Source organism: Lagopus muta, chromosome 2 (genome assembly GCF_023343835.1).
Source record: "Lagopus muta isolate bLagMut1 chromosome 2, bLagMut1 primary, whole genome shotgun sequence".
NCBI lineage: Eukaryota > Metazoa > Chordata > Aves > Galliformes > Phasianidae > Lagopus > Lagopus muta.
Window position 1 is genome coordinate 94490925 of NC_064434.1, and position 24146 is coordinate 94515070.

The 24146-nt window shown below is 43.3% G+C and overlaps 1 protein-coding gene across 1 annotated transcript; it reads left to right on the plus strand.

The window, feature by feature from the left end:
* The first annotated feature begins 1523 nt into the window (after positions 1–1523).
* Positions 1524–17427, plus strand: LOC125689007 (uncharacterized). Its single transcript, XM_048935734.1, has 6 exons — positions 1524–1708; positions 2530–2677; positions 6345–6489; positions 9848–9970; positions 13794–13906; positions 17217–17427. Exons 2-6 carry the CDS (start codon positions 2583–2585, stop codon positions 17425–17427), a joined length of 687 nt encoding a protein of 228 aa, XP_048791691.1. The 5' UTR covers positions 1524–1708; positions 2530–2582.
* Positions 17428–24146: the final 6719 nt, after the last annotated feature.

Below are 24146 nucleotides of genomic sequence, written 5' to 3' on the forward strand. Positions count from 1 at the left end.
ATGGTGAGACAGCACTGGCCTGATGTCACCTCTTTCATAATGTGTAAATATCAGGCAGACCCTTCAGGCTGTGGTGGTGGCGAGGCTCAAGCTGACAAAAGTCTAACTTTGCTGAGGAGGAGGTCCAGGCAGTGAGCCAAAAACTGTGCCCTGCTATGGGGTTGGGCTCTCTGGGAAGAGCTCTTGGTTCGAAGCACCAGAGTTGACAAGCCTAGCAGAACAGTCCCAGAGGCTGAATGTGTCTCACGAGAAGCTTCTGGGCTCATGCCAAATGCGCTTGAATTGTTTTTACTAACTTGGTCCTGGAATAGGAAAGGTTATGTGCAGGAGAACCAATGTGCACAAGTGCAGGGAGAATTTATAACTAAATGAAAAGCCTGTGTTTGGAGTTGTGCTTAATTGGTTTTTGAGACCCAGAAAGCCACACAGTGTCCTTAGGCTGTGCTTGCTTTTATTTAAGTGGGAAAGTTTTCGGAATCCCTGGGAGAGAGAGAGCTCATGTGACAGCAGATGAAAAATGGGAGGCCTGAAGCAGTGGCCTTATGTTAACTTCAAGCTGGAAGAGACTCAAATTCGGTGCAAAGGCTTCTTTGAGGAATGATGGAGACAGCCTTGCTACCATGCACTAAGAGAGGCATCTGGGTTTTTCAGGTCAGAAGAAAATCTGTTTGGTACTCTGCTAGTAATGACAACAGTCATATTTGCTGGGCTGTGTTGTGTTTTACTGCTGGGGACTGCAGATGGATTGAAAGAATGGACAACGGAAGATGTGGTTTCTCTTTTTCAGCATTCCGGGCAATTTTGAGATGAATGAATGATGTTCCTAACTGATCTTCAGTCTTTTAAGAGCCACATCTGACCATCTGTCTCCAATTAGTTCCCCCAGCCCTGCAGTCTTCTCTCTTTGAAGTTAACACACTTTTCTTTTTGGTACAATAATAATAAAGGATATACTTCAAATACTTCAAAGTATCACCAAAGTTCCATTCTGCCTGTTAAAAGCATTGTAATTCCACCCCTCTGGGAAGAGATGGGGCAAGATAAGTGAGGTGAAATTTTCTTGGGGTTTCATTCACTGAAGAACCATTATTTTTATTTCTGAACTATTTGACTGTGGCGGCAGTGATAGGATGAGAGGGAACAGCCTCAAGTTGTGCCGGGGGAAGTTCAGGTTGGATATTAGGAAACATTTCTTCTCAGGCAGAGTGGTGAGGCACTGGGCTGCTGCCCAGGGAGATGGTGGAGGCACTGTCTCTGGAGGTGTTCAAGAACCGCAGAGATGTGGCACTGAGGGTTAGTAGGCATGGTGGGGGGGGGGGGGGGGGGGGGTGATGGTTGGACATGATGATCTTACAGGCCTCTTCCTACCTTAATGGTTCTGTGATTCTATGATTCTAGGCAAGGCACGCAGATTAGGATTCAAGAGAATTGGGTTCACTTTCATCTCTGTAGAGCAACTCCTACCTTGTGAGTGCATGTACTTCATATGGTTTCTTTCTCTTGTTCCTAGTCAGGTCCTGAGCCACAAACGGACTATGCAAACTCTGTACTCCCTCCTGGCAGCTTGGTCACCTGTTCTTAAGGCCAGCTCCAATACAGTGCAGCTGAGGACTGGAAGAAAGCAGATGTCACTGCTGTTTTCGAGAAGAGCACAAAGAAAGATCAGAGGAACTACAGGTTCATCAGCCTCATCTTGATGTCTAGAAAGGTGATGAAACGATTAATCCTGGAAACCACTTATAGACACATGGTGGACATGAAGATTATCAGGAGTAGCCAGGAATTTACTTGAATACATTGTTGTTTTTATCTGAAATCCTCTGGAAAGTTAGAGTTACTATAACATGCTTTATGCACAATGGGAAGTATGCATAAGGCCAAGGGACAAAATAACAAAGAGCAACCTTTGAATAAGACTTTTGACCCTGTAGACTCGTATTAACATCTGCTAGGCAAGGAATACACTCTCAGAAATATCACAGAAAACACCACCAAAAGTGACTTCCAAAAACTTATGTAGAACTGTAGGTGTTTAATTTCTGTAGCTAATAGACAATATTGTTTGCACATGGCATAGTTATTAAAAATAAGGTATTCAGGCCTCACCTTTGTATTGTGTAACAACATTTTTAGATAGATCAAATTAATTGAACATGTACATCATTTGCAGAACACCATGTGATGTGCCTAGGTCTGCTTAGTTAATGTGTCCCCCAGAGTCTTCTTTTTCAGCAGGTGCAGTTTTGTTTAATTTTTCTCCCTTTCTGAGCAGAGAGAAGTTGAAGAGAAGAAAAAGCCTATGAATAAGGGAAGAAAATATTTACATGTGTACATGCTATATATCTGGGGAGAAGCTAAGAATGGTTTTCTGTGTACAGCCTTTCAGTTAGGCAAATAGCCAGAAATTAGTGCTGATGGCTCACAGAAACACAGAAGGTACCTCTGAAGACCATCTAGGTCAATCCCCCAAACAGGGTCAGGTAGAGCAATCACAGCTTCATGTATTAATGCTTATTTCTCATATAAAAGGCAACTCCTCACCTTTGCTGTCCCAACCAATTCCACATGAAAAGCCTACATCCATGCACTGCAGCCCTCCAGCGTGGGAGCTACAAGCATACACCTCCTGGAGGCAAGAAGATCATCTCTCTTGTTCCAGCTTCCACAAGAGGCCCAGGTCTGTAGCTCTGAATCCTTCCTTGGGAGCACTTGCAGTGGTTGGTGTTGGGCTGTGCCCTTCTATGTGTCACCACCATTGCCGAGTACACATTTCTTGGCTTTTTTCTGTGTACCATTCTGTGCAAGCTTGTGCATGTCTGCAGCTTCTGCTGCAGCAAGAAGACCAATTTTTAGTGTGCTATGTGCAAACACCACTTGGTGGAGGTGAAAAACCTTTCTTATTCCTAACCGCAGGAGCAAGGAACTCACTTATGGAGGAAGACTACAAAACACACATTATTTCTCCTCCAACCTCCTGCTGATTATATCCATCTCTCCGTATTGTGCTTCACCATCTTTTTGTCACTTGCTTTTAAATGTAGCTGATAATGGCCCAAGACTAAAATGTTAGCTGGCATGCAAGGCCTTGGCCATAACTCATCAGGCCAAATGCTGCATGGCCCTAGCTCTATCACTTGTGATGTTCTGACTGTAGAGGGGCAGAGGCCGGGATAGACTTCCTTCTCTCAGAATATTTGGCTTCCACAAGTGTTGCACGCTTGCAGACACCTGTGCAAAAATGCGGATGACTGCTAAATCTGACCTGAACTTTGATGATGAAAAAAGTGGTTCCATTTGAGCCGTCTTCAGAAAGGAGGGGGCATTCTGGCTATAAATAGGGTCATTCTTGGCTGTGGGGGTGTTGAAGTAACTCAACTGTTTGTTTGAGAGGTGTGCAAGTAAGAGCATATTTCATCTGTGTGTGAACATAGATCCTGATGGGTCTTGTGGTTATTTCTCAGGTATTGTAACTTAAACAGTAAAAAAGTTGCTCTTTGGAGGGTTGGACTAGATGATCTTCAGATATCCCTTCTAACTTCTGTGAAGTTCTTTACTGTGCAGTGCTGGTGGAATGAGTGAAAGCCCCTATGCAAAGGCTAGGTTGGATGGAGGTGTGGGAGTGGAGGGCTCTGAAAATCACACCAGGCTCTGTTGTCTGCTGGGGTGATTGGGGAGAGAGGCAGAAGGCTGCCAGGGAAAGAACTTGGCTGGGGGGAGATGATAGGTGGGGTAGGAAGAATCTTTCTGAAAGTAATGAGAGGAGGAAACCAACAGCACTGTGAATGGATGGAAAAACAGATTTGGAATTCACAAACAAACAGGTTTTGGTTTTTTTTTTTTTCTCTGATTTGTGCTTCTAAGAAATAAGATGTTGAGAGATGCTCTGCGTAAATAGATTAACATCCAAGGAAATCTGGCTTATGAGTTTGCTTGTTCCTGCTAACATAACAGCCTGAAAGACTCCAAAGATCTCTCTGCTAAGAAAGTCAATAATATCATGCTGGGAATAGCTTCTAGTCAGCCGGGGCTTAATGTAACATGGCATGTGTAAGATTTCAGAGCTTGATGCCATCTGCTCACAGAGATCATCAGATTGCTGGAAAGATGTCAACAAACAGGCTTGAGAAGCTAGTGCAAATGAGGAGGGAAACAGCAAGCTCCAAGGTGTAGGAAAATGATGATTTTTTAGTGTGACTGTTGCGTTCATGAGATTGGTTAGTCTGTTTTTTAATCTGCTTCCCACTGCCTCCAGAGAAGTGCCTGCTAAAGGAGAGACGTGAGTCTCTGAGCTAAACTGAGAGAATATGGCAATAAGAATAGCAGATGAATCAGAAGAAGGAAAAAAAAAACACAAAAAAATCAACAAATGTTTCACATAGTATTTGGAGACCTCTCCTGGGGAGCCTCAGAGAATTAGTGTTAGTGAGGGGGAAGGAAGCTAACAGGCATTGTAACCAGTAGCTATGAGGTCTCTTTAATGTCGTTTCCCATATAATTTATGAGGTACCAAGGTTTTTTCTCTTTAAAAAATAAAAAAATAAAAAAAATGGAACCCCAGATGGTAACCCAGAATAGGAGCCTTCTTTGATCCCAGAGTCAAAATAATTGTACTTTGAAAAATGTTTTGAGTATAACATTAATTCTGGCCTTCCCGTGAAGCGTGACATGAACACGTTTAAAATAGATATTTATGCCAAAAACGATTTCCATTATCAACTGAAAAGATTTGGGTGTTATGTTACGGTTAAGATGTTTAAAATTTACAATCTCTCCTATGGTGCTGTTCTCATGTGATAAAGGATGTGCTTCCTACAGGCTGAACAGATTTCTTTTCTTTCCTTTGTATAGGAAATAAAACTTTGCTCTTTTGCAATAACTGAGCTTGAATACTTATAAAATGCTTACTGTATATTCATAAGTGTTTAGGTACCTTAAATTGTTGCTCACTAAAGAGCATTTTTCCATAAATCTCTGTCCTACTTCTACTTGTAACAAGTGAATAGTGGAATATTCATGACAATAGGGCTTGCTAACATTAATCAGCTTGCGGATGTCAGCTTATTGCCCCTACCAACTATCTGAAGGGTAATTCTATGGATGATGGAGAAAAATTGTTCAGTCCATGCCAAACAACACAAAAATGTGCAGTGGTCGCAGACAACAGTGGCTGCAGATTGAGGTGTGGGAGATCTAGAGCTGATGTCTTTCCTGGGAGAGAAGTGCTGCTCTAGGGCAGGTCACTGTGGGCATGTGTATGGTTCTCTATGTCCATAATTCCTCAGATGCATTATCTCTACCTTGTGACACTGGAGAGTGTTATTTGCAATGATGCAAACATATACCAAGCCTAGACTTACCTTTCCTCATCTGCTCCTTGGTGAGTCCTACAGGGAGAATTTATGCCCAGTGTTCTCTAGCAGTCAGAGACAGAAGAGTTTTGCATGAGTCTTAAAGCTGGGTCTCCAGATAAGTCCCACTGATTTCTACTGTTTTAGCTCCCAGGAAAGCATCACAGAAAAACACACCTGTCTATCATCTCCTTATAGCTCATTATGTCTTCCTCCATCATAACTTTGGCAAGTTTCTCTAATGTGTGGCTGTCCTTGGTGGCCAACAAGTGGAACAAAAACAGATGAACATGAGATTATAGTGGGGGTTTTGCTTGATACTAACGGGCTCCAGATCATTGTAACAGTAATGTCACTTGGCAGTTCACCAAAGGCAGGTCTTGCTTGTTGTAGTTGCCCTCTGTTTCACTCCAAAGGCCTTTTTTTTTTTTTTCCTCCAGTACTCAAGATGATGTGTCCTAAGAGAAATTCATAAGGTTACTTTAAGGATTAGCCATCAGATCCAGCTGTTTCAGAGTACAGGCCTGGAAGTGGAAAAAACCTGATTTATGCTCTCAGTGCCTGAGAGTAGCTTGGTTATTTCTGAACTGTGAAGAGAACTTTTCCTTGGGAATCCAAAGAAATATATGTTTTTGTGAGAGGAACAAATGTACTATATTCTCCGCTGACTCTTAGAATCACAGAATCATTCGAGTTGGAAGGGACCATTAAAGATCACCTAGTCCAATTCTAATTCCAATCCAATTCCTAGTCCCTGCCGTGTACAGGAACACCTACAACTCCATCAGGTGCTCAGAGCCCTGTCCAGCCTGACCTTGAGTGTCTCCAGGGACTTGATTTATTTTGATGAAGTACTCTTGTTATGTGCACACACTGCTGAATGGCTGAGTTTTACCTGAGGTTCATTAGTGTATCCTACCGCTAATGTCCTTGGGATGGTGTGAGAGAGAACTTTTGTGAAGGTGTTAACTGTTACTCTGTTATTCTCTTCTGCAGCTCAGTATCTGGTCACACATTGTATTATCAAAGCTATAATTACTCAAAAATCCCCTTACACTGCTCTTTTCCACTTACCACGAATTTGCTAAGAAGACCACAGCGCAGAAGTGGAAAGAACCTGAAATGTGCCATGGGGTGTGGAGTAAGGAAAAATTACCTATTTATTTATTCATTTAATTAATTAATTAATTAATTAATGTGGCTACAAAAGGCAGTCTAACCTTGCTTTGCTGTGTTGGTACTGCACATTAACTGGCACCTTTCTGCTGGCAAATGCTTTGCTCTGAGGTCTTCTTCACCGATCTCCCTTTGAAGGACTAGGCCTGTTCAGAGCCTGTTGCAGTTGACTTTCCACCGTAGCTAATTGGATTTTTCACATTACACAATAGCATTTTAATTCCGGAGCTCAGAGATATGGTAGTGCAGATTCCGATTCTGACAAGAGAAATTGTCTCTGAGCATGTGCTGAAAGCCTTTCTCCTGTTATGTGTCATCCTTTCTACATAATCCCATTAAGTGAGGCAAGCAGGCACTCTTCCCAGTGAGTGAGTGAAGCAACATGCTTTGGAGCAAGCCAAGAAGAGTCACCTTCCCACGTTAGCTTTGTGTTTGGGACAGCCTTTGCTTTTGTGAAGTGAGGTGAGGAGACATTTCTAGAACTGTTATGTCCTGGGCTGGATTGCAGACTGAACCCTTTGGGCAAACGGGGAAGGGAAAGACTTGAAGACCGCCTCTGAGCCTTCTTCAAGCGGACTGCAAAATAAAGAACCAGATCAATGGGCACTTTGGTAAACATTATGTAGGGTTGGCATTTGGCTGCTCTGAGCCTTGAGCAGCCAAACAAGGAGACATGGCAGTGCTCTGGAGGTTCTGCCTTGGGCTGCATGCTGGGCTTGTGTCCCCCAGAAAGGACGAAAACAGACACAGACCTCCACAATACCTGGGCAGTGTACCAGAGGGATTTCCTTACTGGGGCAATCCCTCAAACGGTCTTTATGACAGGGGTTAACTTAACAAGGATTATTAGCTTTCTACCTTGATATGGGGGAACGATAACTCTTCTGAAGTCAGAACAGAAGTGGGCATTGGGAAAAGCTGACATTTAACTTTCCAAAAAAGCTCACTTCAAGGAGTAATTCACTGTAGTGCTCCTCAGATTAATTTAAAGCAAGTAACCCAAGAAGCCTGAGGAGAGTGGGATTTCAGCAGGCTGGAGACAAGAACAGTAGGGGACTGCAAATCTGGGGAGGTGGCTGGGGCTGCTGAACTGCAGAGGGGATGGCTCAGAGGAGCTGGTTTGCTTCTGGTACACAGGCTGATTTACGTGGGAGGGAGACAAATGTGCTGCAGATTTTTAGAGCAGAAAAGGTTTTTCTGCCTTCTTAATGTCCCAGGCTCCATAAATACACAATATCTGCAGAGAAATTTTTTTCTTCATTTCTTTTCTTTCTTTCTTTCCTTTTTTTTTTTTTTTTTTTTTTTTTTTTTTCCTTCTTCTTCACTAAAAGCCTGAATGGAACAAATGGTTCATTTCTGAACACTTTGCAGAGATAGCAGCTCTGTAGTCCTGGATCCATTTCTCTGCTGGGGGCTTGTTGAGTATTACAGACCAAAACTGCTCTGAATTATTTGAAGAGTTGATGTGCCTCACTTCTTACTGCCTTGGAGGATCTGGGGTCAGTTATTGCTATCTCCAGGTCCCTGAGCTGTGATACTGTGTTTCAGGACATCGTAGCATGCACAATGTGCTGCACTGAGTTATCTAGGAAAAAGGGCCTCTGCTCACATTGCACAGGGAAATCTCCGTGCAGGAGTGGCTGAAGCAGCAGGAGCAGAAGAAAGGAATGGCACTTTTGCAAAGTGAGTAACGAACATCCTCTGGACCAGGCTCTTGGCAGCACACCACTGAGCACAGAAATGCTTCTTGATGATGAAAGAAAGCCTCCCGTGTTTCAGCTTGTGCCATTTGCATCTTGACTTGGCAGTGGGCACCATTGGAAAGAGCCCAGTTCTGGCTTCTTTATGTGCTCTCTGTACCTGAAGACCTCCAATATCCATCTGGACAAAGCCATAAGCCTGATTGGACCCACTTTGAGCCAGAAGTCTTTCAAAACCTTCATTTTGGTGTGGTTTATGATGAATCCTAAGGATTGTGTCTTGAGGATACCTCTTCAGGGCCAGTGAGGAGACCAAGCTATCAATCATCTGACAGCTGCAGCACTGAGGGGAAGAATACAATTATGGGCAATTTTGCTCAGGTTCCTCTTTAGTCAGAGAATACTTCTTTTTACAAGAAGTCTTTAACATTGATTACTGCAAACACTCCAGTCAAAGGCACTCAGCAGGTAGCTATGGCAACCCTTGAGATAAGTGGTCTAAAATATACCAGGTAAAATAACAAGGGGATAATAATATGGTTTTAGTTCAAATAAACTATTAAGTGTGACTAATGGTTTTACATTTAAAAAATATTCATACACTGTATTTCTGGGCTATAAATTAGTAATGGTTCGAGGCCCATTGTTCATCCCATTGCTGTAGGTGGTCCCCAAAGAATACCATTAATATATGCCTCCTGCATTTGTTAACCCAGCACTCAACAGGAGGAAAAAAAGTCTTGTATCTTCACAAAATAAAACTGGTAAAGAGAGAAGATGGGGGAAGGACTCAGAGATGCAAGATTACCTATGCAGAGCTCTTAGAGCCCATTCATAGAGTCTGACCTAACTGATTTAACATGACCATCTTCTCAAACTTATTTTTCTAAATCATCTCTACTGGACATAAATCAAAACTAGCAGTTAGCAGCTGGGTGCTAAGTGCTGTGCATAGTCAGGCTTGAACTGTCATTATCCAAGGAAAGCTTACGATTTAAAGAAATAATTCGACTTATTTTTCTAACCTACATTGAGAAAACATGGAGCTGGGATTCTCATCCTGAAGAGCTGGTATGTCCTGCATATTTTTCCCCCAGCAAGACAAGTAGCCAACAGGGTGGGAGATCTTAAGAAAGCAGAGCTGAAGTTTGCTTAAGCTACTCGTGCTGTTTCTAGTGGGTAGTAAGCATTTAGACATCTTGATTTTCAGAATGAATCCACAACCAAAACAAGATAATATCTTCCCTCTTGCTCCCCTTTTCTCCCTATAGGTTTCCTGTCTTCATTCTGCCCTTAGCAAAGCCTGTTTCATCTGTGGTTTCCTCTGCTTCTTGACTGTGGGTCACACTAATGCAAATTGACCTGTCCTAACATGAGGGGTAAATTCTTTTTTTTTTTTTTTTTTTTTTTTTTTTTTTTTTTAAAGTAGTTGTTCTTGTCAGTAAGAGAGAATATATCTGCATGTATTTCAGGTCAATGGCCAAGAACACATGAGGCCCATGGGGTTGCTTTTAAAATGAACTTTGTCATTGATTTTTTTTTTTTTTTCTTCAGATGTTATTCTTGTCTACTTGAAATTCCTTCTCCAGGAGAACTAAGTGTTTGTATACTTGCTTTTGCCAGATGTTACCTCTGGAAGAAGCTAGCTTTGTAGTACAGGAGCAGTATCCTAGATCACGCAGTGTTCAGTTGGCCATTGCCCTCCATTATGAAGAAGGAGCAGAGATGGCAGTCATTCTTCAAGAAGTGAGTCCAAGCAAATGTGTCCTGTACCCTTCCAACCTTCTGCACAACCTGGTGGTGTTTCCCTCCTTCCTTCTGTCTTTTTCTGACTGCTGGATTTCCCCAATAATTCTGTACCACTGAGCCAATGGCTTTGGTTCCGATGTCTTTGGCTCCATTACTGGCCAAGAAAGCTCTGAACCATCCTCCTTTCTCTTATTGCTGCTCTCTGCTGTCTCTAAGACATTTTGTGAGAAGGGATAACTTCTTCAGAAAGATGCTCCAGGCAGCAGAGTGCTTTCCCAGTCTTGGCATGAATGTGGAACAGGGCTGTGGCCAGTAGGGTGTGGGAGGAGATGGTCACATCTTTTCTGCCCTCATGAGGCTAATACTGCATCCAGGCCTGGGGTCTCGAGCTCAGGAAAGATGTGGAGCTGTTAGATGGGTCCAGAGGAGGGCCACAAAGATACTCAGAGGGCTGAAGCACCACTCCTATGCAGAATGGCTGAGGGAAAGAAAGCTCTGGGGAGAACTTATTGTGGCCTTCCAGTATTTGAAGGAAGCGTACAATCAGGAGAGGAACTGACTATTTACACAGACTGATAGTGATAGGACAAGGAGGAATAGTTTAAAACGAAAAGGAGGGAGATAAGATTTTAAGAGGAAATTTTTCAGTGAGAGGGTGGAGAGGCACTGGCACGGGCTGCTCAGAGAAGCTGTGTATGTCCCACCCCTGAAGGCATTCAAGGCCAGGTTGGCTGCCCTTGCTGGCAACTCTGCCCTCTGCAGGCTTTTGGAACTAGATGATCTTTAATGTTCCTTCCAACCTGAGCCTTTTTGTGACTGTGTGATTCTGTTTCTCTTTGCTTACCAAGCCTTTCTCCTCTGGACTAGACACAGCATAGTCTGGATGTTGGGTCAGGGGATGCCCAGGACCACCAGCAGTTTCTTTCCAGTCTGTGTGCTCCTTGATCATTACTGTTTTTCTCTGATTTTTCTATTTCTTCCTGCTTCCATCCACACCTTGGACTTCAGTGAGGCTTTCTCAGTTTCTTTTGTGGGCTGTTGAAAGGCTGTTTGTATATTGAAAAAGCTCGGATCTCGTCTTGAATTTTAATTCTCTTGTTGGCTGGTGGCAGGACATTAGCCTGTGAAAGTCAATGGATGCTGACACTTCTCTGCCAGCCAAGTGGTAAACTGAGCATTGTCAGCTTTAGCAAGGACAGCCAAGCCATGCACTTCTGTTCCCTGGATCTCATCCTGCTCCATCCCTGTTGGTCAGTTTTGGGGCCAAAGCTGGCTGTGTGTCCCTGCTGCTGGGTGCAGAAATGAAGGCACTGTGCAAACACCACACAGTGTGGTGGTTGCTGAGAAATTCTTGTGCATCTTTGCTCTCTCCTGTAGTTGGCAGGTTCTAAGGAACAGCCTCTCTTAATGGGAGAACAGAGAAAAAGCCATGTTCTAAGTCCTGGGTTACAAAAGCATGAATCAATGTGTGAACAGCACCGAGTACTACTTTTATCAGCAATGTCCCTGTTCTTATCATCCCCTGTTCTTGTTTCAGAGAAGGATGTAATCTCGTCAAAATCCAGCTTCCTATTAACCTGTGTTAGTAAACTCAGTACTTCCATGCTTCTGATGAAGACAGGGAAGCGTTATGTTCTCCCAGGACATAATTGTGCCCAACAAAATTAGCAGTCATGGCAAAATGGAGACTTGTGAGAGTGCTGCTTTGCAAAGGGCAATTTTTTTCAGCTCCACAATGGCATGTCATGATGCCCATCTGGTCTCAGTCAAGTTCTACTGATTAAAACAGACAAATTCCAAAGCACAGAGAAAAGGGAGGAAAAATCTCCTCCAACTCCAAAAGAGAAACAAGAAAGAACTGTGCTGATGATTTCTGAGGCAGGTGAGGAAGTAGAGGGAGGATGAACAGCTTGGTGGCAGCTTGTGCTGGTGAACAGATGTGAAGGTGCATGCGTCTGAGGGCCAGAGGGGAGCAGCACTGCACAGATGTTGGGAGACAGCTTAAATTTTCTGATCTGTGGAGTAAATAGTGCGCTGAGAACATGTCATTACAACTCTAATGTGACACTGTGAGAGAGACCAATGCTAGAGCTGCTTTGAATGTAGACATTGAACATTGAACTCTGCATGGGACTCTAGTCCGTGTTTTATAAAGCAGGGAGCTGAAAGAGAAGGCATCTTGCATGCTTTGTGATCCCTTGCTCTTAGAGCATAGCTTATGCGAGTTTGCTGCAGTATGCCCTGCAGATGTTAATAAAATTGAACCATTTATTATACGCAGTCAGGTGTATACATGAGCACTGCAGAAGGGGAAGTGCTCTTCGCTCCACCTCAGAGCTATCTGGCGACTCCCCATCATCCTGAATTGGGGCAGGGATTGCTCAGTGTGCCTGAGGAAAGTTGATAACATTCAATATTTATTCTGAGCTACTGCTTCTAGAAAACCAAACCTCTGTTTTGATGTAGGAAATAATGAGAAAACATTCTAAGGATTCTGAAAATTTCCGAAGTATCTCTATGCTGGTGACAATGTGAAATGTGGAGGATCTTTGCAACTGTTTTCAAGGTCCTTGCAACTGAATCTCCCCAAATCAAGTAGCTAAGGAATTGCTCATTGACCTTAATTAAAAAATAGACTTTTTTGGATTTCAAAACAACCCCAAATCAGAGAAGGATGGAAGGGGAGGAGAAATGAGGATGGCGTATGGCAGTTGTGTTGTCAAAACTGCCTTTTCCCCAAGAATGTTTTTGCTGTGTGATAAGCTCATTTTTTGGCAGAAAGAGCATCAAAATGATTTGATACCTGGCCATTGTTGCTGGTTCTGTGCAGAAAGAATGGGGAGAGGGAGACAGGCAATGTACCTTATGGACACTCACTTGAAAAGTGGGTTACAGGGCTGTACCCCAACAAAAGATTTATCTTGCCCTTCACTGCTGCTGTTTTCTTTGTTGCTGATGCTATCCTTTGTTTACTTTTACTTTGCTATGCCCTGTGATCGCCTCATGCCTGCTCCCCACACCTGTAGCTACCAATGCCATCAGTGGTAACAATGAGTGGTTGCAACTGGTGGAGTCTCTGCATGGCCTTCAGCTACTTATGTGTTTCCCTGCCTGCTGTGCCACAGCTGGAGCTCTACAGATCAGTCAGTGGAACCAACAGCATCTGCTGTTCTTTAATCTATCCTCCTCCAAGGAACTGTTCCCTATCTCCCAGCAAGTTTTACATAGAACAAAGGGAATGCTTTATTCAAGTGGAAGATCCCAAAGAGATCACTTCTCAATCTTCCCTTAAGGTGCCAATAAATACTCTCAAAAATATGTTCTGAGTTCCCTGGTAAGTGCTTTAATTTTGAGAGGAAGACACATATAAGAATGAGATTGATTCTCTGCTTCCAGTGCAAATTCTTTTGTGATTGAGCTGCTATTAGCAACTCCAGGGGCACTGCACTGTGTGCTTTTATGGGCCAATAATAGAGGTCTGGGGTGTGGAGGCAATCAGCTTTCAGCCTAGAACCTACCAAAGCCCAGAATTTGTAAAATAATAGGCCACTGAAGTTTTTCCTGCTGAGACTTGTAAACCCCCATGTGCCAAGAAAGCAGGCCAGCTGCTAGCTAATGGGTAACAGGCAAAACACCTGTGGCCAAGTTGTTGTGTGGGCCACTGCAATCTGTATTGGAAAGGTACTCATGGGGTTAATTAAACCAAATAGAGTGGTATGAGACAAGTGAGTCAGTGGGGCCAGGGGGCTGGCAGTCACAGGGAAACTTCTTGCTGTGCAACAAGTTTTTATGGTTTCAAAATGGTTTGGTTTTGCTGCAGGAGGCGTGCTCTGTCACAGCGATAAAGATCATGTGCCTTACTGGGACTCTACAGAAATGCATTTCCCAATCTATGTTCTGGAGCTGGATGTTACCACCGGCCCTGCAGTGGAGGTAAGACTGTATGTGATTACGCTCAGTTTTACAGAGAAGCTGGTGGGTTCTGTAGCCCATCAGTGCAAGTGGGCACTATGTGCAGTATGTGGGGCAAGCAGGACCCATGCTGCTGCCCTAATGCTTCCTAAAAGGAATGGACAGGTTCTGTTCTCCAGCAGGTGGTGAGCCTTTTGATTTTGAGCACTATCAAAGTGGAGAAGTGATGGATGCTAAAATAAAAAAGATTTGGTTGATGAAGGGAGCAGAACAGGGAGGTGTTCAGGGCTTCTCAAGTGAGAAATTACTAGGGAAAATGGAAGCAAATTGCACTTGAAAATAGTTGCTGACATGTTTAAAGCGATAAGAGAAATGGAGATGAAAGCATTCTCCATTTTGGAAATACAATGAAGACAGATTTCTAACATTTTAATCTTTACAGGAGCCAACAGGAGCCTGTTAACTACAGCCCATGCTCACCCAGGGTGGGGTGGATAACTTTGCCATTTTCCCCTGAATTGATAATGCACGGTTTTGCAGGAGACGTGCAGCACTACTCTATTCTTTACCCGGCAGTGCTCTGCTTCAGCCAGCAAAGGGCTTGTGTCACTGCTCATCGATGTTTTCTTTTGTATTTCAAGCTGATATTATATGAATGCCCAATTCGGGAACAGATCACTGCTCTCCAGTTTCCCCCCAATGCCCCCAAAACGTCATTTTCTGATGCATTTCTGCAAAGCCCAGTGTTGTAATTAGCAGAGGAGTGGAAAGCAAGTGGCAAAATTTAAGAGGAGGATATAGAGGGAATCAGAAGAGAAGTTGCTGTGTGTGCTCTCTTCCCTGAGGATGCTCAAAGGCTGGTGTAGACAAGAACTGGATTTGGCCACTTATGTTCTGACTCCCCACACTTTCCCCACCTGAAATCCTATGTGTTTATTGGGGCCTTTATGGGGAGGGTTTCAGCTGAGCCTCAGGGGATATCAGATCAAGCAGGGGTTCATGGAGGAAGACGTCCATGAAACCCTACCTGGATCAGTCCTGGGTTTCTCTTGTATTTAGAAGTGCTGGAACTTCTGAATGGAGAAAAAAATAACTTCTATGGTTTTATGATTAAAGAGATAACTAACGTGCTACTAAGTCTGCTTATTTAACATGGCTTCCAGATCAGATCTTTAGAGCATTAACATGTAGCGTGGTGGTGATTAAGAGTTTTTCTTTTTTGGCTCTTTTCTTGCAAAAGCATTTGTTCAGTATAGGAACACATTTATTTATTTTTTCCTGTGGCATAGTCTGTAGTTAGTGAAGTCAGTGTTTGGTTTGAACAGGCTTGTTGCTCATTTTGTTCTGCTGCTACCTGTGTGGCTAGGTAGGTTTTGGTTTGCTGGGGGAGGCAATGGGTTGGAAGGAAGCAAAGAAGTGCCTTTCAGTTGAAGAGCAGGAAAGGAACAAAATGAAACCCGTGCTGGTCCCTTTAAGCCATAAAAATAGATGAAAGCATAAATCTGAGCCCATTATGGATCTGGAATAAATGTGGTGTTAAATCAGAGGCAGCTGATAATGTAACGGTAATGCATGTTTGCAATACAATCACCACATGATATTAAAAGATAAGTGTCCATTTAGGAAGAAATGATGAAGCGGTGCTGGAGGCCGGGAAGGTCACCTTGCAGAACTCCCAGGTGATGGGAAAAGGTCCCCGTGTTGGATCTGAAGGAGGTAACAGAGATGCTGTGAGGTGTGAAGGAATGTGGACTGGCTTTGCTTGCCCTGAGGGACAAGGAATCAATGCCAGTTTCCTCAGCTCACAGCTCCACTCCTGGTTTCAAGATGATGTGTTCAGAGATCCTTCCAAATAAGAAGAACGAAGGTTTGCTTGTAGTGCAACCGGGTTGAAACTCTGCCCAAAAAGCACTGTGAAGCCCTCGTAAAGCATCTAGTAAATATAAACATCAGTTGTGATAAGCTGAAATGAAAGCAGTAACTAACAGCCAGGATTAACAACCCAAAATTTCGTGTTGCTCTATAAACCTTGGGCTAGGCAGTGAAGCAATGAGCAGGGCTGCGTAATTACAGCCATAAAAGCGCAAGTGTTCTCAGTACACTCAGAGCAGAGGAGTCAGATGAATACTGCTGAGCTTGGGAAGCTGTTAATTTGTTTCATTTCTGTAAATTTCCATCCTGTAAGCTGTCTCCTCAGCTGATACCCTCACTTACTTAATTTCCACTCAGCGTACACCGCAGAGTGCTGGGATATTGCAGGCAAGGCAATGGCTCCTGCAAAATGAAAGCAGGGGTAACAGTAATATTCATAGATCTTGAGGCTGAAAGGGGTCGTTATGAATCTGTATCCTGCCCTTCCACAGCAACTCAAGCCTTGAAACCTCACCCAGCAATTTCTCTATCAGCCCCATAGCTTCTGATATAGGTAGGATGTATTCTTTATCGAGACGTCTGTAGACTTTGATTGATGAGGATGCTGCTGTGTCCCAAGAGAAGCTGTTCAGCGATCGCTTCTCTTCCCTATTACATACATTCAGCTTTCAGCATTGAGAGTATATTTTGCAGGGTTTTTTGTGTGTTTCTTTTTCGGGGGTGGGTGGGGTGTTTTTTTTTTGGAGGGGGGAAGTGTTGGTTTGTTTAGTTTGGTTTGGTGTTTTTTTTTTGTTGTTTTGGTTTTTTTTTGTTTTTATTTTTGAGATGAAAAAGCTCCTATGTATGATTTGTCTGTGTTTCTATTGAAACAACTTCTTAGCCCTTCCTTGTATCAGAAGCTTGGTCTACCTTTTTCATACAACAGGTATCTTTTTCCAGAATGCCAAAGGGCATTTTTTTTCTCTTTTGTGAAACATTCTTTCCTCTTTAACTTCCTTCTGGAAACATAGACTGTAACAGATCTTGCATCTAGAAGTACAGTTTCTATCTGATATTCCCTAGGACTGGGCTAGAAAGTTTTGCCTGCAGTTTCAGTAGCAACAAATTGCGGAGATGGTGTTTTGTGGGTATTTTTTGTTTGCTTGTTGGTATTTTTCTTTTTAGTTTGAATTTATTTCTCCTGTAGTCAAAAAGTCATCTGAAGGAGGATGCATTTTTTGCTGAAAATTTTAAGTCTATGAAGAGTGATTTTTTTTTTTTTTTTTTTTTTCTATAAGTTCTTTATTCTCCTCCCTCCCCTTTCTGTTTCTGTCATGGCTTGGAAGATGTTTGTCAATTGGAGAAGTGAAATAATCATTGTTTTCCCTGCCTTGGTTCAGTCATGCTGCTGTCTGTCTCTGAGGTGGGCTTCATTAACAAGAGTGACAAAACTGGCTAATGACCTTTGGTTCTTCTGAAGCAGGTGGAGTTTGAATTGCTGCATGTGCTCACAGCACTGGTTGGTCCTATCTCACATCTTCCTGCTCTTGGACCCCACGGCATGGTTGACAGCACTCAAGAGAGATGCCCTGATCCAATCAAATGTTCACATCTGGGTTTACTTCTCCCTTGCTTCTCTGATCACTAAGAAGTCTTGGTCCCATCTTGGGTGTCATGTCATGATTTGGTGATGGCACAGGAAAGGTATGGAACTGGAAATCATCTCCAGTGTTGTATTCAATCCTCTGGCAGTGCAGGTGATTATGTTCCTTCTCCACCTCCCTGGACATGTTGAGCTTCTATCCTACATTCACCAGTCATCTTGGAAGGCTGGTCCAGAACATCTTGATATTAAGACAATACATAAAAGCAATGGGAAGATCCTGTGTTTAAGTTTCCAGCTCTGATCTGCTAGGTGAACTCTGACAAACTATTTCTCTCAAATTTCCCCAGCTTCATCTTATAAACAGCAGTGATAGTATCTTTCTTTCTCTTGCCAACACACTTAGAAAATAGAGGGTGGGAAATGCTGTAGAAAATCTGGAATCTAATGCAGATTCACAAGAATTTGACAAGCATCACTGGATCTGATTAGACCAGTTTTGAGCAGGGAAATGTGCTGGATGACCTCTGGCGTTCCCTTCCAGCCAAAAACATTCTAAAACTCAGTGAGTATGAGTCAGTTGAGGTTATGTTGCTATTTTAACACATTTGCATAATTTTATGTGGGAGCTTTTGGTTGTATTTGTTGGATTCGCTCAACTAACTGCCTTGTAATTTTATTAGTTTCAATTTACTTTTTTCCACGAGTCTTAGCAAAACAATGAAGAAGCAATTTAAAAAATAATCAGATTAATTAAATGATGGAGCCCTGCCCCATGGCAGCAGATAAAATGACCAAAGTGTGCTCCATTTCTGTTACCTGAACAAATGGTATCTCAGACACTGAAGTGGAGATCTAGGCTGTTTTCCTTTCTCTTCAACCCATATCACTCGAATTCAGAGATACTCTCTCTTATATGTGTTCTGGTTCTCCAGCCCTTGGTCTTCCTTGATCCTTCTCCTGAGAAGTGCCTTTTGGGAGCCATTTGTCCTCTCTCCGTGGGCTGCAGGGCATGCTGACCAAGCCTCTAGTTCCCTCCATCCTTCTTCTTGCTCTTCTTGAAAATAGGAGTGGCATTTACTTTCCTCCAGTCTTCCACATCATGCTTTTGAATCACCTGTTCTCCATGGCAGCTGGGTACTTAGGTAGAATAGAAAGTAGGTATCCTGCTGTTGGTGGGTTACAACAACTAGGACTTAAAAATAAGCAAATAATAGTAGTGAAGGAGCAGCAATGTCTTAGTCGTGAGAATTTTGTGGAGAGTCATTTTTGCTTTGATGGACTAAATCCAAGCTTATCTGAACTTACCCTGGTCTTGAAGAGGGCTGAGCCAGTATTGATCAGCTCAGGATGTAGACGTCTTCAGCCTTCCTTTAACCCCCTCTACAAAGCCAGAGAAGCAGGTGAGCTGCTTGATGACCCATCCTCACTGCTGTCTGGGTTTATCTGGATTTCAGTTTCTATGTAACACTACAACTTATTGGTTGGGGATAGAGTACAGCAGGAGAGGTGTGTGTTCTCCACAACTGGATTTTCCACTTTGCTCTTTATTGCTGGTTGTTTTTCTGGGGGAGCTTACTTAGAAGAAAGTGGCTCAATAATTTAAATGTGGATGATGTTATCTCCTTCTGGCAGGTCTGATCTCCCCTGCCTTCTTCTTTTTAAGTTTTCAGGGTATTCTATAGTTGAGATTGTCCAGGGAATTTTTGCCTTAGCTTCATAAAGAAAACTTACTCATCACACAAAGGAGGCTGTGTAGATAACTTCTCAGATCTGGCAATCCAGCCACATGCCTTCTAGCATTCTTCTCTTAGAACCTAATTTGTCCCACTTTCTCTGCAGGGTCTGCAGACATGCACAGAGCCATGCCACTGCCTCCCACCTCTCTTCAGTAGTTCCAAGTGCAGCGTTCGCACTGAGCTCAGAGTTTGTGTGCTCCCTTTCATCACTATCTTCATCATGATCAAAAGAGCCCTTATGGTGCACAACACGACACCTCTGCATTGTTAATAACAATTCAGACCTGCAGAGATCCCGTTAGTTTCTGGCAGGGGAAATCTATCTGCAGTGGCTCAGGAGCAATTGCAGCCCTTTGTGCTTGCAGATGAGCATCACTCAGTTTTACACACGCCACAGTTTTACAGCCTCTGTCACCTCAGCGAGCAACAGCAACACAAAAGGCAGAAATACGTTTTTCAGCTTGGCTGAATCCAGAGCCTTCAGCTGTTCATGGGCCATTGCAGGAAAAAGTCTGCAGTGCAGTCGCGTTGAGTTGTACCTGGCGTTCAGATTGAAGGCACTTAATTAGCACTCCGCTTCCTTTAGCTTCTACAAGCATCATATAAATCACTCTCAAATGGGAAATTTGGGCTGACTCTCGAGCTGATCGACCAGCAAACATCTGAGGAAGATTTGTGGTGTCTTTTCACAAGTAATCATGCTCCATCTCAATAACCAAAGCATGGAGGTTGTTTGAAATGTGAACTTTGTTCGTGTTTCATGAGTACAATCTGCTTGCAGAAGAAATGTGAGTTAAAAAGATCCTGTAAATCAGAGGTATTTATCATGGCTTCAAGTTCTTTTTCCTTCAGATGCTTTAAAAACATCCCAGGCTGCAGGAGATCGTACTGATGCTGCCTACTGAGCGTGCTAAGCCACACTGTGCCTTGAGGTTTTCGTGCCTCCTGGGTTGTAGAGGTGGAGATGGCAGAAAAAAACAATCATTTTCCTCTTGTGCTTGTTTTGTTGTTGTTTTTTCCTGTTAAAATGTTATATGTTTACTTCTAAGCTGCTTCTGAAGAATGTTTCTAATGTGGGTGTGTTTGGCTGGATTTAAAGCTGAGCAAGAAATGAGCAAAATAAGTAGAGACTCCAGTTGCAGTGATGGTTATGTTCAACATTTTCACTGTAAACATTCTCATAATTTTTTTTAATTGGAATTTTGGAACTGGAAGGAATCATCCCAATGTAGTGAGCACGCTGCAGGTTTCTGAGGGAAGATCTGTAAGGCGATTTTGTTCTCATGAGAAGTATGACAGAAGTGATGCTTCATGTCACAGGCATATGGGCATGGCTTACTGCACTATACTGTACTACTGCTTTTTCAATCCTGTGGACATAGGAGCATTTATGTATATCTCTGCATGCAGTGGGAGAAATCCCATGGAGAGCTCTTTCACACCATGTGATTTAGGATTTAATTTCTGGCAGCTTCCACCCAGAAACCTCCTGCAGGAAAGCCCTGTTTTCCACCCAGATTTGATAAAATATCCCCCTGAGACTTCAGGAATTTGGGGACTCTGAGCTGTTCAGTTTCAAGTGGAGTACAATCTCCTACAGGAGAGGGGGAGAGCCCAGCTTTGGTCCCAGGCTAGCATATAGAGTTTGGGTATGCAGAGCTGGACGATATGCCTGCCACAGCACTGGGTGCTGGTGCAAGCTTCATTCTCTTTAGCTGCATGAAGTATGACCCAGTTGTATCCTAGTCTGCAAGGCACGTGGACAGGGGTAATGCAACTTTCTAGAGCTTTTAATGACACCTTGTCCTTGGTGTCCAGTGTGATGAGTTCCTTGTTCACCAACAATGAAAGCCTGATTATAATGAAGATGCAGTCCTCGACACTTATTGCAGGGCAGTGAGCACGTTTGTTTCTGCACATCCTGCTGCAATTTAGCCTTGCTTGAGACAGCAACTATTTGGTGTCTGCTGCAATACACTGCCTGCATGAGTAATGCTGATTGCAGAGAGGGTACTGAAGGGAGAAACAAGAAAGATAAGGATGACAGATAAGGATTAAAAGGACAACTTTGTCCCAAATAAATCACATGCTGCTAAGAAGAGCTCCCAAAATTGGGCATAGTCCTCTTGGTGGTGAAGTTCCTCTGCTCTTTCACCTTTTCTGTTGTCCAGCTCAATGACAAGGAAGTTAAATCCCAAATATTTGCAAAACAAAAATCACTTGGCTATGCAGTGCCCATTTTTCTTTTTGCAGGCCCTGGTTTTATTTCAGTCTCTTTAGGGCCACCCCAAGTCATTTTGATTATTGGGCCAGATATTGCTTGTGAAGCTGGAGATAGCATTCAGCTTTGCTTGCTGTGTCCGTGTTGCAGCTGTTGGGCCCCAAAGGAGAGGGATTATAGGATTATTGCCACAGTGACAGGACAAGGGTCCAGGAACAGTGAGGTTTGCCTGATGGAGGGGAAGATCTGCCATGCATGTAGAGGCCCAAAGACTTACCTTCTGTAGCAAACGGAAAAGAAAAGAAGGCTGCTCCTCTGCTAGGGCCATTGATGTGGGAAAATAGAAAAACTCACAGCTGTGTTTCTGTGCAGTAGACAGAAACAAAACCATTCCAAAAAAACAAAGCAGGCTGGTTTATGTGTTGGAAGGTGACCCCAGCTCACATCACTCTGCCTGCCTTACAGCCTGTTCTGCCTCATGCATCAAGAAGATCGTGTTTCTACTCTCCTCATGACCTGATGGGTGCATGGATTTGAAGACAGCATTGGAGAAGTGAAGCTGAAAAGCTGAACTGCAGGATGGAGTGGTAGGAGGGTCACCTCGTAATTTGCTGGGGCTAAGCTTGTGATGCTGGCATGCATGCTGCAGAAAGCTGCCTAGGTTTTGGCAAAGAGCTGCAGCTCTTACTGAAGGGCTATAGGATGCTATTTTTCTCCTCTTTCTGTACTGTCTTTCTTATTTTATTGTAGTTTTTTTTTTCTTTTTTTCTTTTCTTCCCCCCCAAAAAGAGCAACAAAAGCAAAGGAGCAACAAAAATCTTCAAAGCAATTCTGTCTGGCAGTTCCAAGATATGGTGAAACTCACCTTGGCAAGCTCCATTGGATTAAAAAGATGCATTTGGCAGCTTCTTGCTGCTTTCCTTAAGGAAAGTCTGCCCTTTTTGGTTTGTTAAGCACCTAAAATGGCTGGATGAGATTACTTTGCTTTCTTTTAATGATCCCAGTAGAGGTTGATGCCACTTTTGCAAGGCTTATACTACCTGTCTCGTAATTGGTAGCAGACAATTGACAAGCAAGTGTCTCATTTGGGGAAAATTGCAAATTAGAACAGTTACGATGCTGCAAATTAGAGAGATGTAGCATAGCCCATTATTTCTGGCCCTACTGATGTGACACAGGGCACTGCTGAGGCTTGAATATCCCTGAGACATTCTGAGTGACATCTATATGTGTCCCATAGCAGCAGCTGGAAGCGATGTGTGAAGGGCTGAGCCTGGTTTAGAGACTCCATGTGCCACTGGCCTGTGCCAGCCCAGAGGAGCTGGTCTGTGGGTAGACACGTCCTCTGCTTGCCATCAGCTTCATCCTCATCACCCTTTGCCTAGCTGCTGGTGTCTGCACCACCTGCCATCAACCTTCAGAGCGTGGCTGAAAGCAGCAACTCTGGGTATGTTCTTGCTCCCCATACCACCCTGCTAGAGCCATTCCTGTTTACTGCTAGTTTCCCCTAGCTGGTTGCTGCTTGGTATCTGTCAGGTAGGCAGTTCTTAATCTGTTTAGGGCTTTATTGATGCTATATAGTACTATTTTTTTTAATGAAATGTCATTTGATACTAAGTCAAAAGCCCTCCAAAGATCTAAGCCTATTACTTCTGGACAGTTCCGTTCATCAACCAAATTTGTAATCTCATCACAGAGTAAAATCAGGTTTGTTTGACAAGGCCTATTTTCCATAAAGCAGATGAATTGGCCTTGTTGTATTCCCATCTCTAATTCTTCAGTGAATGAGCCCTGTATGGAGGTTTCCACAATTTTGACCTGAATTGATGTTATATATCCATTTTACCTTGCCTGTCTTTTTATAGCACTGGCAATGCTTTACTACCCTCTGAGGATGATGGGTGGGCTATGCTGCTCTGAGATGCCCAAAGGAATCATTTGTCGAAAGCCAGACTCCCAGCTGTGCATCAGAACAGTGAAGGAAGAGATCCTAATTGGAGGTAATCTGAAGGGCACAAGAGCTTAGAATAGGTGATGGGGCTGCAAGGATCTTCACACCTTACTCCAGTCAGCCTTCATGTCCGAAATCTGTGTGCCACTACCAGAGACACAGATTTCTTATTGAAGGAGACTTGCACCAGCCAAGCTGTGCTTTCTCTTGATAGCTACATCTATAAATATACCTAGATTTCTACAATATTTGTATCCACCACCATGTGTGAGCAGATTTGGTGACTGTCCTTGCTTGGGAACATTCCTGTGTAGATGAGTTTCATTCCCCCGCACAGATCTGTTCTTCACTGTGTTCATGCACAGCAACTGTTCAACCGCTGTGAAAGCCTGGAAGGACTCCAGCTAGCCTGTGTTATCTGACATATTCCCACTACTTTGCCTCGTGCCTGAGCCAGCTTCATTTGGCCCCTGTCTTCTCACAAGATTTCTTGGCTAGACATCTTTGTCATGCAGGTAAAATTGCTCTCACAGGTCTCACTGGAGATGGAAAATTGATATAAATTTCCTCTAAATGAGGCTTAGCTAATTTGCAGTTGTCTCTTGGCATCAGAAAGGTGTGGATTAACCCAAAAAGCTGCAGTTCTGCTTGTTCCCCTGGCAGCAAAGATGAGAACCAGGTAGTGGAGGCAGTCTTGGATTGATTTTGCATGATCAGATCTTTGTGACCTTCCAGCAGAGTCAAAGAAAGTTGAAGGGATATGAGTGTTCTCATGATTTATTTCATCGCTTTTAAAAGGAGAAAGGAAGTTTTTGCAATGTGTTTGTCTGTTGTATTCAAGTGGTAGAACAAAGGATGGAATCTTTAGGGTAGTATCTTCCAGTGGAGTCTAAGTG

Coding starts and splice junctions, on each gene's coding strand:
- LOC125689007 (XM_048935734.1), top strand. CDS start 2,583: ATGCACTGCAGCCCTCCAGCGTGGGAGCTACAAGCATACACCTCCTGG. Junction 2,678..6,344: donor AGCTTCCACAAGAGGCCCAG/GTCTGTAGCTCT, acceptor TCTCTTCTGCAG/CTCAGTATCTGGTCACACAT. Junction 6,490..9,847: donor AATGTGCCATGGGGTGTGGA/GTAAGGAAAAAT, acceptor TGCTTTTGCCAG/ATGTTACCTCTGGAAGAAGC.